This window comes from Meriones unguiculatus (genome assembly GCF_030254825.1).
Source record: "Meriones unguiculatus strain TT.TT164.6M chromosome X unlocalized genomic scaffold, Bangor_MerUng_6.1 ChrX_unordered_Scaffold_30, whole genome shotgun sequence".
NCBI classification, from domain to species: domain Eukaryota; kingdom Metazoa; phylum Chordata; class Mammalia; order Rodentia; family Muridae; genus Meriones; species Meriones unguiculatus.
Genome location: NW_026843706.1, coordinates 3,078,858 through 3,097,402, shown reverse-complemented (window position 1 = coordinate 3,097,402; position 18,545 = coordinate 3,078,858). Strand labels below are relative to the sequence as shown.

The window sequence follows — 18,545 nt, the reverse complement described above, 5'->3', positions numbered from 1 at the left end:
TAAGGGGGGGGGGAGTTGTGTGAGGGAGAGGGCAGTCAGACTTGGGAGACAGGCTGTCAAAGACAACCTACTTTCTTCAGGCATCCTGTAGCAGCCCCAGGGATAGACTTCAGGGTTACAACAGGCCTTAGGCATCTGCCAGTGTTCCTGTTTTATGCAGTCGAGAAGGTGAACACCCAAGCCCTCAGAGGCCAACTGGCAATCGGCCCAGTGGTTTGGGGCTTTAAAGTGACTGTCTCCAGACTGACTCCTATTTAGCAAATATTCTGACTACAACTGCATCATCACCCATGACAGGGATGCGGTTCTTTATCTGGTGCACCTCAGGAAACAACTTTTTCTAATCTAGTAAGTGCAGGGAGTCCTTACCAGGCACGGAGACCTTCACAAGTGAATTAAATACAAAAAACAAAGCAGCAAGTTCAGGCTGCATGGGTAAGGCAGGCCAGCCAATGGGCCTCGGCCGCTCCCAGGTGGAGTGGTACTATGATGACAGTAACCAACCAGCGCGCTCCATGCAAATGAGGATACTGTATCCGCACCAGACGCTCTAGTGCTGTCTGGTTGTTATAGTGATAAACTGAGGCCCTGCCTCTGGGCTTCTCTGAGAAAGAAAGGGGTGGTGTGTGTACGGGGGGGGGGGTAACCTCTTTACTCCCCCCCAGGGGAGACAAAAAAGAAGGGAAGAAGAAGGGGGATGGGTAGGGAAGAGAAAAATACGTGACAAAGAAAACATTCTTTGCTTGGGAGGAGACTCCCAGAGGGTGTAGAGCTGGAGGGAGCATTCACTGGCCATGCCAGTACTTACCACTGATGCTGAGTCAGAAACAGGTATCCCAAAATCCCTTTCCAATGAGCCTCCCTCAGAAACCATGGAGGAAATAGAGCACACATGCCCACAGCCTCGACTGGTAAGTAAAGACAAAGGATGGAAATGTATGCGTGGCTATAGCACAAAAGAGTTTCTTCTGTGCCTGCAGCCAGCGAGGAAAAAAAAAAAAAAAAAAAAAAAAAACTATGCTTACAGGGTTTTCATGTAAATGATAATGGAGCTGCAGCCTAATCCTTCTCAGCTGTTTATGCTTAGCTCCTATACCGGACACAGTTCTCAGCGTACAAAGCATTTTTGTATTGGCTGTGTAGGAAACGGGCTGCTCGGGATATGTTGTGTTTTTGTGCTTTGGAAGGAGAGAGAATACCCCCTCCCCCTTAAGGTGCATTGTCGTATAGAGGTTAAAAAAAATCCTATAGTACAGTTTGAAAATGGTTTTCATCTTCACAAACCTCAGACTGTTTCCCGTTTGAAGTTCTAAATTCTAGCTCAGTAATGATCTGTTTTTCTTTTTCTTTCTTTCTTCCTTCCTTCTTTTCCTTTTTTTTTTTTTAATACCTAATGCCCATATTGGGGAAAAAAATGAAAACTATATATGAAAGCAAAACTCCGTCATTCCTTTGATATTTTCAAAATAAATAAATAGTCCCTCGAGAATGCATATAGAAATAATGTGCATTTAAAATGAAGCATGAACCTTTCGGGAGGGTGCTGAAGGTTTCTAGTCAGGCAATGGCAACCTCTATTTAGAATAGGGATGCATGCCTTTAAGAATGAAAGTATGGAAACAAGGTACTAGAGCTTCATTCTCTCTCAGTAACTGCATCTTCATTGATCAGCTTCTCTGACACTGGTTCTGATCCCTTAGAAAAATGGAGAAGTTTCTTCTCAACCACTTCAACAAAGTGACCTCAAAGAATTAAAAACACATCAAATGGGTTGTGGGTTTCCTGTGGCTTGACATCCTATAGAACTTGGAGAGAGTGCTCTTTGAATCCCCAAATCTAAGACATACACTAGAGTTATCCTTTCTTCAGGGATTTCTCCTAAATTAAAAGTGTTTTGATTGGCTGTGCAGTTTGACACTAGGGAGACAGTTTTTAAAAAGATTTTTTGGTGTAGAATTTTTTGTGAGCCCCCACATAAGCTGGGTTTACAGATTTCAATGCTAACCCATTATTAAACTGTTGTCTCTTAGCAAGGGTTTGAAGGCAGGCTTGGTTCAACTTACTGAAATCAGGAAACCAGGAGGAGTTCTATTAGAGCAGTTTCTATGTTCTGAAGCATGTTTTAGGGTAGTTTAATATTAACTGATTCTTAGTCCTATGTCACTTAAATTGTCCTGATAAGTTGCTTATTAAAGGATTCCTTGAAGCCGCTAAACAATTCATGGTTTAGCAATGGAAATATGACCACTAAAGGTGTGTTAAAAATGTTCCAGAATGTATTTTTTAAATAAATACAATCCACAAACTTGAAACCATATGTATTTGGACAAAGAGGGCAGAGAAGGAGAGGCAGTTTCCAATACCAGTTTTCTTTACTTCTTTTCTTTCCCATACACCCTTAGTTACTCTGCTCGTTGGTTGGTTAGCCTGAGATGAGTGAGCAGAGGTAATCCAAAGAAGGAAATCAGTTCAGTTTGCTTTCTCACTTTTACTTTTGACAACTTCTTTTAGGTGGTAACTGATGACAATCAAAATCATTAGTGCCTCACCTTCACCTTCCACACATATTCAGAAGTAAGGGATTGAGAGAATTCCTTCAGAGAAGCTAAGTAACTCCCTAAAGGCCACTTTGAAGTGCCACAGCTAGGTACCAAGCCCAGAACAATATACTTGAAAAGTATAAGCATATTCATGTAGAATATACTCTTCAAGTGAGATACAGTCTCTTCCTATCTTTTTTTGAGGGAGAGGAGATGATACACGTACAGCAGAGGTATGAGAGGTATGTACCAAAACTAAACTTTTGAAATAAATGTTTTGATCTACTTTGATAAAAAAGTTTCCATGGGCTGCTAAAGTTGGCCTTCTTTAAATACTGGCTTTAACTAAATTTTGTGAAGCATCTTTTTTCTTAGGAGCAAATTTTAATCACTGTAGAGGTGGTTATGTTCTAAATTTTGAATTTTTTAAAATCATAGATAACTTTCCACTGCCTGCGCTTTTACTTCAATAACTAAGGCACATGCTAACTTCTTAATAAAGTTTTTTGATGAAGAAAAGGAGTGGTACAGGAAAATATGAAATTGCCATATTGCCATATTTTTTGTTCTTTCGTTGATCATGAAGCATTGCTAATAATTCATGCATTCAAATGCTATAAAGTCTGTGTTTCTCCGTTCATCTGAGCTAATCACCCCTAATCATAGGTGGGTCACTCATGAAACATCCATTAACGGGGTGTGGATATTAGGTTGCATAAGTAACTTTGGAAAGTGTGTGAAGGATTTGAGAGAGGCCTGTTTAGAACTGAAACTCCAATACTCAGATGCCACCTCTGATGACAAATCTCTTCAGTGATTGAAAGGAAGACAGAAGATGGCATTTCCTGAATAAACAAGGCTTTAACATACTCCATTATTTTAGGTGCAAATTGATAATGCTATTGATGCTATTGATGCTATTCACCTCCAGGTGAATTTTTTCTGAAGGGAAAACATATAGTCTTCCCAGCTGCTTTATTCTACATTGCAGAAAAATACAAAAGAAAAGGACTAAATAGAATAAATTAGCAGTGCTGAAGAAATTATAAAAGTAATTGCTGAAAATTGTTTCACTTTTATGGTAGTCTCTATTTTAGGAATGTAATCTTATTGCCCTTATTACTATGGTATCCAGTTGAAGATGTCTTTGAGAACTTTTCATTATTATGATCTTTATTCTTGACTGGTTTTTTGTTCCTTAATGTTTTCTTTTTAAATACGATGCAAGGTGATTCAGAAGCTTGGATGTGAAGAAGAAAACCTGAGTGGCCTTGGGTGATATGATGTAACAGCCCTCCTTGGAAACCCAACTCCTGAGGGAGGAACACTCCTTGCAGGCATGGACTGTCCTCAAATCTCCTCAGCCCTGTGACTAAGCCTAGACTAATCCGCTGGGACCAGCAGGGTCTCTATAAACCCTTCCTAACAAGGACCAGTTGTCCTAAAAGCTGTCTGCTTGATGATTTAGTTAATGACCTTGGTCAAGTTCTTCTTAGGGGTACCTTCTGCTGTCAGAGGGAAGCTGTAATTCTAGCCTAGAATAGTCCCTTCCATGAAGATGGATTTGCTACTGATCAACTCAGAAGGCCATGGAAAAAAAAAAAAGGCTGGTTCAATATGCCACGTTAGCAGGAGTTCATTTGGGGTTTTACTTCAAGGTGGAGCAGTGCCAAGAGAGTGCTGTTTTTCAGAAGGTGTATTATGTCAGTTGAGATGTAGATACTCACCCACTGGTACTCAAAAAGATGACTGGATTTCCAGTTATCTGTATATTTCCTTTACTAGCATCATCATCTAACCACTTAGAGCAGCATGCATTTTAAAAGCAAGTTGTGCTGTATTTAATGCACTGTATCGGTGCAAATAAATGAACATAAGCTTCCTTGGGTATTTACTGTGGCCAATTGAAATTCTGCCCAAGGTTATTGTTAGACATCTTCCTGCTGGACCATGTGCAAATGCAACATCCAGAGATTGATAATAGTCAGGTGTATTACCTATGGAATCAATGAATTTATTTATCTCACTCTTCTTCCAAACACTCATTTGTCTAATGCTAACCTCCTTATGGAAAAAGCCATATATGTAATTTAAAATTATCTAACAGCCACAGTTTAAAAGTGAGAACAATTATAATGATGTATCTTATTTAATGCCACATATCATGAATATTATGTCAACATGCTATCCATATAAAGCTATTATTTATTTTTATATATGTGTATGTATATGATGTGTGTATACATGATTGTTTGTGAGGGTGCATAAGATAGCACATGTGATTAAAGATGTGTGCCACCACATCTAGTATTTACATTGGTTCTGGGGATCTGAACTCAGGCCATCAAGCTTGGGTGACAAGTACTCTTACCCACTGGGCCATATTCTACTGAGATACACACACACACACACACACACACACACACACAAGGTCTAAATCACACACACACACATACACACACATATATATATATATATTTCAATAAAATACATCTCAATTCAGAATAGTTTCAAGTGCTCAGTGGCCACATATGGCTTTAGAAGGAACTCAGACACCTCTTTGCCTAGTCCAGTTCATGATGAACTTTGAGGATTCACAGTAATAAGTGCCGTTTATAGTGTACAGCTGATGTAGGGTTAGGACTGTAGCTCAGTGGTAGAGCACTTACCTAACATCCATGAGGACCTAGGTTCAATGCCCAGTACTGTCAAAAAGTAGAAATCTTCAGCGTTCAATGCACACATACATGCATGTAGTCATAACAAAAGGTGCATACCACCACCTCCTATTTTATACTTATATTTTCTGTGTTAACCTGTTTCAGTTAATAAGCTATTGCAGAAATCTAAAAGAGAGTTAATGAATTTTAGGTTATGAAGTAAATGGGGGAAAAACAACTAGACAGACTTGGAAGATATTAAAGAGGCAAATGCAACAGGATTTGGTAATTTTGTCTGAGAGTAGGGCAGGGTCAAGGAAGGCTAGTGTTTTCTGGCTCCAGGGAATGGCTGTTGTCAATGCAAGTGAGCATCAGGAGGAAGGAGTGTGTGGAAGGCACCATGGAGATTTCCATTTACAATTATCCAGTTAGTGTTGTTTGTGGAACTTAGGAGAGACTTTTGAAACTGAAGGTAGAAATGGCAGAAACAGCATGGAAGAAGCAGATAACAAGTTGATGACAGTGAAAGTGGGTCACCTTCTAGATTTAGAAGGAAGTGGATTGAAAAGATTGAAAGACGCCTTGGGATAATACTAATGGTGGGTGACTCACTCCTATAATACCAGCACCAGGAGGCTAAGATGGTGTCCTGGCTAGATTTGTGCCAATGTGACACAAATTAAAGCCATTTGGGGAGAGGGACTCTCAGTTAAGAAATGACGCCAAAAGATTTGCCATGGTCTGGGATTGGTAGTGTGCACCTTTAAATCCCAGCACCTGAGAGGTAGAGGAAGGTGGATGTCTGTGAGTTTGAGGCTAGCCTGGTCTACATTAATGAGTTACAGAACAGCCAGGGCTACATAGAGAGACCTATCTCAAAAAACAAGGATATGCTGATAGGCAAATCTGTAGTACATTTTCTTAATTGAGGATTGATTTGGGAGGACCTGGCTCACTGTGTTGTGTGGTGATACACCTGGGCTGGTGGTTCTGAATTGTTTAAGAAAGTGCTTCATGGCCTCTGCATCAGTTCCTGCCTCCAGGTCCCTGTTCTGTTTGAGTACCTCCCTAACTTTCCTCAGTGATAGAGTGTGATGTGGAACTATAAACTGAAACAAACCAAAAGGGACGAGGGAGGTGGGACAGTTGGGATTCAAAATGAATAAACTATAATTAATAAAAAATAAACTTTTTTTTTTAAAAAAAGAAATAGGAATAAATCCTTTCCTCCCTGGTGTTTTTTTTTGTTTTTTTGTTTTTTGCTAATGGTGTTTTATCACAGCAATAGAAACCTTAGTTAAGACAAATGGCAAGGCTAACAAGTGTGAGGCTAGCCTGGGCTATATAACAAGACTGTTTAAAAAGCATCAACAAAAACCCATATAATACAATCAAACTCTTACCAGAATCAATCACCCCAAACTAATGATTAGTCACCCCAAATTCTGTGACAAGGCTAACTCTTGGAATCTATCTTAGAGTTACTATCTCTGTGATGAAACACCATGACCACAAGCAACTTGGGGAGGAAAGGGTTTGTTTGGCTTACATATCCCAAGTCAAAGTCTGTTATGTGGATCTTGCTTTTTTTTTTTTTAATAGAACCCAGGACCACCAAGTCAACAAGTGTCCCAATCTACAATGGGATGAACCCTTCCCCATTGATCACTAATTAAGAAAATGAACTGGGCCCCTCCACATCAATCATCAATCAAAAAATACTCCACAGACTTGCTCACATGGGCCCAATCTCTGGAAGCATTTTCAAAATTAAGGTTCCCTCTTCTCAGATGACTCTAACTTGTATAGAGCTGACATAAAACTAGCCATTCCAGAATCAATGTGCACTAAAATATCTTATTATCTTTCTGGGGGAGGAGAACAGAAGAGATGTAATGAAATCTATTAGAATATTCCTAATTCTTGCCTGTCTATGCATGAAATTTGGCTAAACTAATCTGCTTTTATCCTCGAATCCTTCCAGGACAGAATGCCAAGGAAGACAGTTAAAAAGCCAACAGAGGCAGGATTATGGAAAGGGCAATGTTTTTCTCAAATAACCAGAGAGATCAGGGTACCAAGGGGAGGGTATTCCCAGAGCGAACATCCAGAGTCAGCAGAGAGATCAAATGAAGTGAAAAGACAGAAGGATGGATTTCAGATTGGATTTAGGAGATAGTCTGTGGTTATGTTTTGGTAAAGCTGTGTGAGTTTGGGTTCAATTAAGTTATGAGAAAGAATAGTGAAAGCTGAAGGTCCCTCTTATCTGATAGCTTCTGCTGCTGTCTGTAAAGAGAGAGGAAAAGTACCAGTGGCTTGATTTTGACAGGTACAGAAGATCCTGGAATGTAGGGTCCTGTTGCAGAATGTTTTTCAGAGGTTGTCAGACTGGGAGTAAGAAGAGGTAGAAATGGCTGGAGAGATAGTTCACTTGGTAAAATATTTAGCTCACAAGCATGAAGATCTGCATTTGAACCAGAACTTGGGCCCAGCAGCACAAGCCTATGATCACAGCTCTGTGTAGTGAGAAGGGACTCTCTGGGGCTTGCTGTCCTGCAATCTAGCCAAATCAACAAACTCTAGGTTCAGAGGGAGACTCTGTCTCAAACAAACAAGCAAAAAACCAAACAAACAACAACAAAAAGTGGAGAATGATTAAGTCGGACACCTGAAATCAACCTTTGACCTCTACAGACACATATATACACACACACACACACACACACACACACACACACAGAGACAGACAGACAGACAGACAGAGACAGAGAGATGGAGAGGGAGATAAGATAGATAAGATATAATAAGATAGATAAGATACAAGGATAAGATGATAAGATAGAATGATGAGAGAGCAAACAAACCTGGTCCTTTGAGGCCTCTGGAGCATTGCATCAGCTGACAACAAGATGAACCTAGAGAGAACTGGACACAGTGAAAGGGCTCAGGGCTGGTGAAGCTGAAATTTAGTCTCCAGTCACTGATACCTCTGCAGTGTTATTCAGTCACAGTTTTGTCCTGAAATCATTTTGTGGATTTAGTCTATATTCTATATTCCAATTCTACCACCCAAAATGAATAAAATAAGTGATTGTTTACCACGAAGTGTGATCTGCTGTGGTATGTCTGTTCGACCTACTACTTCAGTCAAAAGTCAGGGCTCTGCCAATCCTTGCTTCTGTTTCATTTTATCCATTTGGGGACAAGACAGGTTGAGTTATCTTATAGTAAGACACACTGGCTAGATATGCATAAGAAATGTTCACAAAGTACTTTGAAATTTTACATTAACGTTGTATAAACCACTTCTTCTGACTTCTGCTTTTTGTCTCAGGTGCCTCCTCAAAAGATTGATGTATTCCAAATTGTATTTGTTATATTCTATTCATTGTTTAAAGAAAGCTATGTTGAATCTTCTCTTCATGTGAACAATAGCCTCCTAATTTACCTGTTTCATAATACTGAAGTTTGAAATATTGGCTTTCTTTGAGGCATGGCAGTATCACATTGAATTAAAATAGTTTTCTTAGCAGGGGCTGTCCATCTAAGTTCAATGCTTAGGGTTAAAACCTTGCAAGGGGAAAAGCAATAGTCTCGAAACTCCTATGTCTTTAGCTAGCGCAAAGTTTCTCAGTGACTCTTAGGAAAATAAACATAGAAAAAGAATAATTCCATCTGATCACAGGGGGAAGGATGAAAAGGAGAAAGGAAGGAAGGTAGGAATGAAGTAACCCATTGCAAGCCAGGTCTATTTTCTTCCAATAATCTCCCAGGTAACAGCTTCTACCTTGCTAGGGTCTGATTACCCGTTGCCAGCCTCAGACCATAGTATTATTGTTTTAACATTCCTACTTTCCTCTTTATCCCAGCATGAACAGGGTTAGAAAGGAGGCTGGAGAAGCTGACCCTGCTTGGTGAAAGACAGTTTAGCACTCAATGATCTTGAAGGCAGACTTGAAAACACAGTGATTAGAAAATAAAGCAGCAAGCCCTGGTAGTGTAAGCCTGTGTAATAATGTGCGGGGCCACACAGGGCTAGCCTATTGAGCAGGATTCATTTTCATATAATCTCCTTTCTCCAGCCAAAGCCTTTGACTTGGTGTTTTTGTTTTCCACTCCGTAATTCACGCGTGCTGAACATGACATCAGTGTAAAAGGATGCTGAGGGTTATTTAAATGGGCATTTAAGAAAAATAACAACAGCAATAATAAGTTAATAGAAACATCATAAAAGATGTATAGAGCTTATTTCCAAATGAATGATGTTGAAAGCCCATTTCTAGGATACACAGGTTTCTATGCTTCATCTCTAGCATGCCTAATGCCCATTAGTGACTGCAGGCACAGTCACATAATAATAAATTATATTGTAGTTCCAAATTGTTTAGTTATAAGGTAATTGTTCTATACTAGTTCCAGGCTGGAGGTCTTACTCATTTTTCTCTGTAGGTGATGGAGAAATGGTACAGCCATTCATAGTCACACTGTATTGGGCACTGTGTTGAATGTTCTATATGTGTTAAACAGGCCACAGACTCGTGAAATAAAAATTATATTCCTCCCATTATAAGACAATAAAGAAAAATCCCAAACATTAGATACTAACTGAATAAGCCAAGATTTTAAATTAGTTCTGTCTGACTTCTAAACCACATACATTTCCGAAACCAGTGAGCCATGAGTTACCTGCTTAAGCTCCAGAGAGCTGAAAAACATTATGTGTGTGAATGCATTTTGAGAAATGATGTATTTAGCCCTCCTGTGTCACGTTTTAAAACTCCAGGACTGGGAAACAAATCTGATATCTGGGCTTTTTGTAGGAAAATTAGAAATTCAAAATAAGTACTATTTTTTTTCCAGTGCTGGGAATTGAACTCAGGGCTTTTCATGTTAGGCATGGATGTGCTCTACTACTGAGCTACCGCCCAGTCTCAAAGGAATGACTTTTGACCCAGAAATTCCTCTCCTAAGAAACTTGTACATATGGCCACACCCACACAACACCATAGTGTGTTTTACCTAAATGCTCAGTAAAAAAGGGCTGGGTAAATAAGTTGTAATATCTGTATGGCGGTGAGAAAAAAGACCAGACAACCAGGTGGGTGCTGTAGCACCCAGGGAGGCAGAGAGAGGCAGATCTCTGTGAGTTCTAGGCCAGCCTGGTCTACAAAGTGACTCCAGGACACCCAAGGCTACACAGAGAAACCCTGTCTCAATAAACAAAGACACACAAACAACAACAAAAAAAGACAGCCACCTGCAAGAATGTAGCTAAATCTCATAAGCCAGACAGACGGCAGGTGATATGTACCACATAGTTTTCTTTCCACAAAACACAAAATAAGATAGGCAGAGCTCACCAATAATATATGGGGGGGGGGATGGGACAGATGATAGCAAAGGGCAGTGACTTGATATGGATGCTGTGTAAACCGGAGCTGTAGAGGGGAAAACAAAAGCGCTGTTGTTAAGGCCCACCCAGACCTCCCCATATCTGCAGATCTCCACGTGAATTCTTGTCAAATTAGTCTTCTTCACCCCACAATCTCCTAGGATAGGACTCTGGAAGCAACATCTTGAGGGCTAATAGAGGAAGATCCCATAAAGAAGACAGAATGATATTTCTCATAAAATTGGAAGAGCAGGGACCCAAGGACAACACCATCAACTCATTGATAATTTCATTATTTCTTTATTAAATTGTAAATTATAAATTTATAAATTATAAATTGGCTTTGGTTAACGAATTCATATATTTTGCAGAGTATATCTTCTTTGGGGCATATTTGTCCATTTCTCAGAAAAACACTTTTATTATCAAAATACAATCATGCACATACTTCAAGCTGAGACATGTTAGAAATAACTGTACTCAATCTGACTGTATAGCAAACCTCCCACATTACATAATTTGTTCTAATGCTTGTTTCCTCTAATCCTCAGCAATACCTCCTAAACATTTTTTTTCTGACAAAAGAATGCATTCTAGTTTGACATTTTTTTTTCTCTCTCTCTTACATGTTAGAGTTACTCTTTTTACTGTGGCAGGAAGAACAGAGGGGTTTTCCCCCCTTTCTTTTAAACTACAAGAAACTGAAAAAAAAATACTTCTAAATATTTATCACTACATGTGACAGTATTTTTTAAAGTGCTGGGCTGAGTATCCCATGACTCAAAATATGAAACTTAAAAACATCAAATGTCTTCACATTCCTAATGCTTCATTTTAGTGAACCATAATTACAATAGCTTTGTATTGTCTCCATTAGATGATTTCTATGAGGTACTCAAACTGGAACATATTGGCATTTCTAGTAGTCTTCTGTATAATAATTTTCATTTCAGCCATCTTGTGAGATGAGATTAAGTTGTGATTGGTTGTGCCTGATCATGTGGTTAATGCAGAACACATACAGGGGATAGAAACATCAGCTCTGTCATTCTTCCTTTTCCTCTTCCTTCTTTTGCTCTTCTCTGGAGAATTTTTGTTTGTCTCATTTTGTTTCATTTCTTTATTTTTTAAGACAGGGCCTAATGTATCCCAAACTGACCTCCAACTTGCTGTATAGCCACGGATGACCATGGCTTCGTATATGCTTGGCAAGCACTCTGCTCACTGAGCGGCATTCCCAACCCCAGCTCTGCCATTTTCTTGCTGCTTACCTGTGCTGCTATTATTCTTGCCTCCCTATTTTGTTGCAAAAATTATTTTCTTTTAAACACTCATCATTATTGTTTTCAATTATGTGTATGGGGTGGGGTTGTATACACATGAGTGTGGATACTTTCAGAGGTCAGAGGCATGGGATCTTCCTGGAGCTGTAGATATAGACAGTTGTGAGCTACCTAGATGTGGGTGCTGGGAAAAAATCAGGTCCTCTGCAAGAACAGTATGGGCTCTGAATCACTGAGCCATCTCTCCAGCCCTTCTTTGCAGGAAACCTTTTAAGCCACTAATTGATCTTGTATCTGTTTAGTTAAAATTAGATAATACAGTCCACAAAGGGATTGATCAAAGCCTAGGTGAACTGTAAATCAGGTCAGCCAATTTGTACTTTCCCTTTAGTACACAGTTATATATTTTACCATGACAGACATGGTGTGCCAGTGTGAATCCCTATGTTACAATGAGATATTAGTGTGAAATGCAGTGGCACACACCTGTAATCCCAGCACTCAGAGAAGCAGAGGCAGGCAGATCTCTGTGAGTTCGAGGCCAGCCTTGTCTAAAAAGCAAGTCCAGAACAACCAAGGCTATACAGAGAAACCCTGTCTTGAAAAACCGAAAAAAAAAATTAGATATTATAGATAGTAATGCTGCCTTTGTTGATTTATTGCTGACATGAAAAGTCAATATAAATATAAGTGCAAGAGTCACTGTCCACTGCATTGCATTTTGCTTTGCACATAAGGAACCAGAGGTCTACACATTCCAAATCTTGTGCTTGGGTACCACCGTAATGGGAGAGATCTGCATTTGTGTGTTTTGGTTCCTTACAGGAATGTTCTTTTCAACTACTTTTTTTTTTTTTTTTTTTGGTTCTGGGGCTTTGCCTTGCATGGAGAGTGCTATGAAGGCACACCTTCAATACAAAACTGTCTTACTCTAGGAGCTGTTGTTGAACTTGTAGGAATTATGACTGCTTCATGCAACACATCTTTTGAAGGTGGCACTGTACAGTGGATTACTTCCAGAACTTGCTACCAGGAATGCTGGCCTTTTCCTCAATAGCTTCTCTCTCTCTCTCTCTCTCTCTCTCCCCTTACATCTAAGAACAATGCTACCTTTATTCTCCTTGTTGTTTGGCCTGCTTAGGGTTAAAGTTTTTGTAGTCCACCTCTTTAAAATGCTGACAAACACAACATGCATTTGTGCACCCTGTGTGCTCACTTCACACTTGATCTTATCTTCTGCTGTTTAGAGATAGAGCCCGCAGGCTCGCAAATGCTAGGTAAGCATTCTGTCACTGAGCTTCATCCCTAGCCCGTACCGAGGCTCCATTAAAAACTCACCTATATTTCCTTCTTTCCCCCAATAAAACAAGTTTTCTACTGCCAATTTTTACTCTTTTTAAGTTGCTTTAAGATTTTTGAGCAAGTGGGATAGCAATACAATATATGACTGATATTCATTACAAGCTCTCTAAAGCTTAACCTCCTAAGAAAACACAACTTAGAGTAAGAAATTTCTTACTTTCAGGTCAAGATTTTTTTTTTTTCATCTTGTTTGGTTTTTTGAGACAGGGTTTCTCTGTGTAGCCTTGGCTGTCCTGGACTCTCTTTGTAGACCAGGTTGGCCTGGAACTCACAGAGAGTCACCTGCCTCTGCCTCCCTGATTGCTGCTTTTACAGGTACGTGCCGCTGAGCCCTGCTCAGGCTTAGTACCAGTGCCTATTAATGCCACAAACCTAAGGTCTGTTAGCTATAAGCTGCACTTCCGTTTCAGAAGTGGCATGTGTGAAACAGCCGCCAACACCCATTATAAGACAAGATTTCTCGGGAGACACATCCTAATCTTGAACCCATTAAAATCGGAAGGGAAGAAACAGATTCATAATCAGCAAAATTCTGATTTCAGGTTGCGTTCTGGAATTCTTCCTGCTATTTGAAAGTCACTGTTGTGTGTTCCAAAGCAACATGGGAAGTCCATGCAGTTTAAGAGTGGTCAGCGTTTAAGAAGCCCACGTACTAGGGCATAATAAAGTTGCTCACCCCTGATCTTCAAGCGTGCAATAATTACTGGTCCAACTTAGATGCAGGTGCTTAGACACTTTTTTTTTTCTTTTTGGTTTTTCAAGACAAGGTCTCTCTGTGTAGCCCTGTCTGTCCTCAGTAGACCAGGCTAGCCCCAAACTCAAAGATTTACCTGCCTCTGCCTCCTGAGTGCTGGGATTAAAGGCATGCACCACCATGACCAGCTGTTGGTTTTTTGTTTTTTTGTTTTTTTTCACTTGTGTTTTCTGTTTGGTTTAGGTTTTGAGATGAGGTCTTACTCTGTGTCCTTGGCTCTCCTGGAACTCTCTATGTAGCCCAGGCTGGCTCAAATTCACAGATATACACCTGCCTCTGCCTCACAAATGCTAGGATTAAAGTCATGCACCATCACACATGGCTGGCTTAATTTTTATGTCTTCAAAAAGTAAACTATCCAACCCACCTCCACTACTGATTCCTTCTTCTCCAGTGTCTCCCCTATCTTCTTCAACATGTTCCCCTCTCAACTTCATGTGTTTTTTATCATTAAGCCCCCTGAGTCCACTTAGTACTACTGCCTGTATGGACATGGGTGTAGGACTATCTATTGGAGCGTGGGTATCCTCTTGGGTGCTGCATCCCCGAAGAAGAAAGCAGTTTCTGCTTGGATTTTATCTGGCTTGATTTTGTGCTGCTCTTGTGCATGAACGCACAGTCACTGCCAATTTATAACTAAAACAGCCCTCTCATGTCTAGATGACTGCAATGAAATAGTTGTGTGTGTGTGTGTGTGTGTGTGTGTGTGTGTGTGTTTCCTTAATGGAGTTCTTACAAAGCAAATCTAAATAAAGTTGCAAATGCATTTTTAAAAGATATTGCAGGTAACTTTTTAAGTGTGCTATGTTGTTTTGCTTTTAAACAGCTTCAACCTATTTATTCCCAAAAATAGAAAAGTGAGTAAAGGACAGGTTATTTTCAGAAGAAAATACAAATGGCTAATAAACATTTGAAAAATATTCACTCTTTCTTGTAATCAAAATAATGCAAATTGAAACAGCGTGATGCCGTTTTTGGTTTATAAAATTGACAAAGATAATACTTAATGCCAGTGAGATGGTAACAAGATAGACACTTTTCATACATTGTAATGTGAGTGTAAATAATTCAGCTTTTGTAGATGGTAATTTACCTATATGTGTTAAAACATTCTTCAAATGTGTATCTCTTTTTCTTAACTTTCTCTAGTTTTCTAAAATATGTACTATGGTGTTAAAGAGACATTTATAACATGCCGTTAATAAGCATACCTTCTTCTTGAGTTTAATGTCTGTTTCTGTTTTTATCAGCAATCATTTCCCCCAGTTACCATTTAACTAGTATTTATTAAGGACCTACTCTATGTCAGGTACTTCACTGGGGAGTAGAGTGATAGAAACAAAAATGGCAGATCAAGTCCTTGCTTTCTTGGAGTTTTCATAGTGGTGGAGAAAGACTGTCTACAAATTTAGTATCTCTTCATTTGACAGCTTGGACCCCTCTTCTACCCACCTTTATACTTTTAGCTGTTAAAATATGAGTTTATTCCAGTTGCTTTAAATATCACTTATATTCAGCTATCTTCTAGACCCCTCTTAGTCCTCTCTCAAACTTCAGACTTGTACATACATCCATACTTGGAGAGTTAACAGAAATGTCAAAGACAGGGAGTGAGAACAGAAGCCAAATCTTTCTATTCTTTGTACCACAGACTTCCTCTTCTGGTGCCTTTCCCATCCAGTGAATGGGGACTCAGGTATTTCAGTTTCTCTGCCCAGCTACTCTGGAATTAACCTAGTTCTTCATTATTTCATACTTTGTATCCAATTTATTCCAAATTTTACTTATCCAATATCAAAGTAAGATCTGATTTCTCATTACCTTTACTTCAGTGATTTTGTTTTTACCTTAGATTTTATTTTACCTTAGAACAGTTTGTTCTCAACTTATCTGCTAAAATCCCATTAAAGCACAGTCAAAGATAGGAGTGGTGGTGCATGCCCATAATACCAATATAGGAAAGGCTAAAGAAGGAAAATGAAGAGCTCTTGCCACCACCAGATAAATAGTGAGTTCAAGGCCAGCCTGAGCTGTGTAAGACCTTGTCTCCAAAAGAGAACAAAAACTAGAGAGTAGATAGATGACTCATTAAGAAAGAGTGCTTGCAGTACAAGCATGAGAACTTGAGGTTTGATTCCAGCATCTGTGTTTTTAAAAATCCAGATGTACACACACACACACACACACACACACACACACACACACACACACCAGTACCAGAAAAAGAAAAACAAAACAGATCTAACAGTTGACCATAGGTCTGACATACACAAGTCACTAGTCTTTTTTTTTTCTTCTAACTTCAAAAAGACAAAACTGGGGCTGGAGAGATGGCTCAGAGGTTAAGAGCACTGACTGCTTTTTCAGAGGTCCTGAGTTCAAAACCCAGCAACCATGTATTGGCTCCAACCATCTAAAACAAGAGCTGGTGCCTTCTGGCCTGCAGGCAAATATGCAGGCAGAGCATTATATATGTAATGAATAAATAAACCTTAAAAAAAGACAAAACTTTTATTACTCTAAATCAAATCTGGATTTAAAATTATGTTCAGAGATGAGAAATGGAATTATTATTATTATTATTAATATTATTATTATTGGTTTTTCAAGACAGGGTTTCTCTATATAGCCCTGGCTGTCCTGAAACTCACTCTGTAGACCAAGCTGGCCTATGAACTTACAGAGATCTACCTGCCTCTGCCTCCCAAGGGCTGGGGTTACAGGGTATATACCACCACCACCTGCTGAGAAATAGAATTTTTTATGATGTCCTTTTTAAACTCTCAATTTGTGGTTCTCTGTCAATCAGTCCAGTTATTGTCAGTCAGTGATACACAGTCCATGAGTACAGGTACTATGTGTCATTGTTTTGCACTCAATGATTGTATCATATATTTAAGTAGTACCTCTTTGCTCTCTCTTTTCACATGTGCATGCATGTGTGCATATATATGTGTGTGTACAGGTGTGTACCTGTAAGTGCATATATGCACATGCACTTCTACGAGTCTTGCTATGTAGCCTTGAACTTCTGTGTGGCCTAATCTGCCTGGGGTCTCATGAGCCTCCTCCCTCAGTCCCTATAGTATGTTCCTCCTTACCTGGCTATCTAACAGTTTTTGTTTTAGACAAATATTTGACAAGTCTCAGTCAAAGAGATTTTATGAAAGCCAATACACACTGGCCTTCTCTTTACAAAGCCTTTTGGAGGTATGGATTTTGTCTGGCGCTGAGGTCCAGTTCACATAACTGGAACAAATGTGGCAAATGGGAAGCATACTGATAACCAATGGTTGGGTGTTCTGAAATCTTAAATTAAGCAGGAGGACTTTTACTGCAGCTTAGAACCAAATCTATGGGTCTTGCAAGGACTGTGTACCGGTGACGTGCAGGGCACTGGGCCAGGGCTTCTTATCCCTTGAGAGTCCCACTCTTCTGCTGAATAGTCTGTTGTGCCTCTCCAACATTGAATTTGGAATATGGTTCTCCAGGGAGATGTGATCTGTGATTCTGATGACCCCCACTCTTCTAGTCCCTTGATTTCTATGACTTGCATATCGAAAAGAATGGGACTTCGATTGCAAATATGAAGTGATTGGAAATTGTGCATGTCTTTTGAACTATCTTTGTATGTTGTAAAGGAATCACTCTTTACTTTGGTGGATTGCTACCCCAGAATCACTTCTCTTTCCTGCCTTTCTTATTTGTTCCTTTATTTACCCACCTTCCAGACATCACATCACTTAACTGTGTAGCTTGTGCTGGAAACACTGAAGAATATGATCTGGGTGCCTTAGAGTCCAAGCTGAGGCTTGCCAATGGCTTCATGTGAGGCATCTGCCGTGCTTCACTGAGTTGGAGTAAAAATATTTGCCACATGATTTTACTTCTTTGGTTAACTTTTGGGGTTTCACTGCCTGATTATAAGGAGTTCCTGTATCTTCTTTCTGAGGCCTCCTCATCCTGTTTCAGATTCTTGAGCATTTCCTCTGTTCAGAGGGAGCCAAAAAGGAAACTTAGTCTAAAAGACCTACTACTGTTGTTGCTTCTTGTCATCAATTGATATCACTATTACAAATAAGTCATGTATAGTTCACCTATGTTACAGAGTTCTTGTATGAACTAAATGAGCAAATATATTTGACATTTTATATGTGTCATTGTGTGGACAATCAAAGTTAGTTGTTATTGAGACCCACTTTCATGTCTTACAAAAGGCCTATGTCAGGAATACAGCAGAATATCCCAGTAAACATTTGGGCTTTGGTAAATGGTGAGGAGTAGTAGGGACACTAATTCCTTGTAGATATCTAAATAGGTCAAAGGTCAGGTTAGCCTCATCCTCCTTCCTTCTAGGAGACTCCAGGTATTTTTATTCCCAATTGTTCTGAAGTTAGCCCACTGCTTGCATGTGAAGAAAACAGACCTAATGAACATAGAATCCTCAGTAGTTAAATGATTTGTTCTGCTCCTGAAAAATAAGGTTTTTTTTTTGTTTTTGTTTTTTTTTAAATTGTAGTCTGAAGTGTTTAGATATTACTCTGAGTTATTTGT

The 18,545-nt window shown here is 39.4% G+C and overlaps 1 protein-coding gene across 6 annotated transcripts in view; it reads left to right on the top strand.

The window, feature by feature from the left end:
- Pcyt1b (phosphate cytidylyltransferase 1B, choline) overlaps nt 1–18,545 on the top strand; it is a 94,518-nt gene that overhangs the window by 29,065 nt on the left and 46,908 nt on the right. The window contains exon 1 of one of the 6 annotated variants that reach the window (XM_021661514.2): nt 577–911. The exons of 4 other annotated variants lie outside the window; for them this stretch is intronic. In XM_021661514.2, coding sequence (XP_021517189.1) covers nt 795–911 — 117 coding nt within the window. In that variant the 5' untranslated portion in view covers nt 577–794. Of the gene's footprint in view, nt 1–576; nt 912–18,545 lie in introns of those variants that run through there. One more of the 6 variants, XM_021661516.2, reaches the window with a different exon arrangement.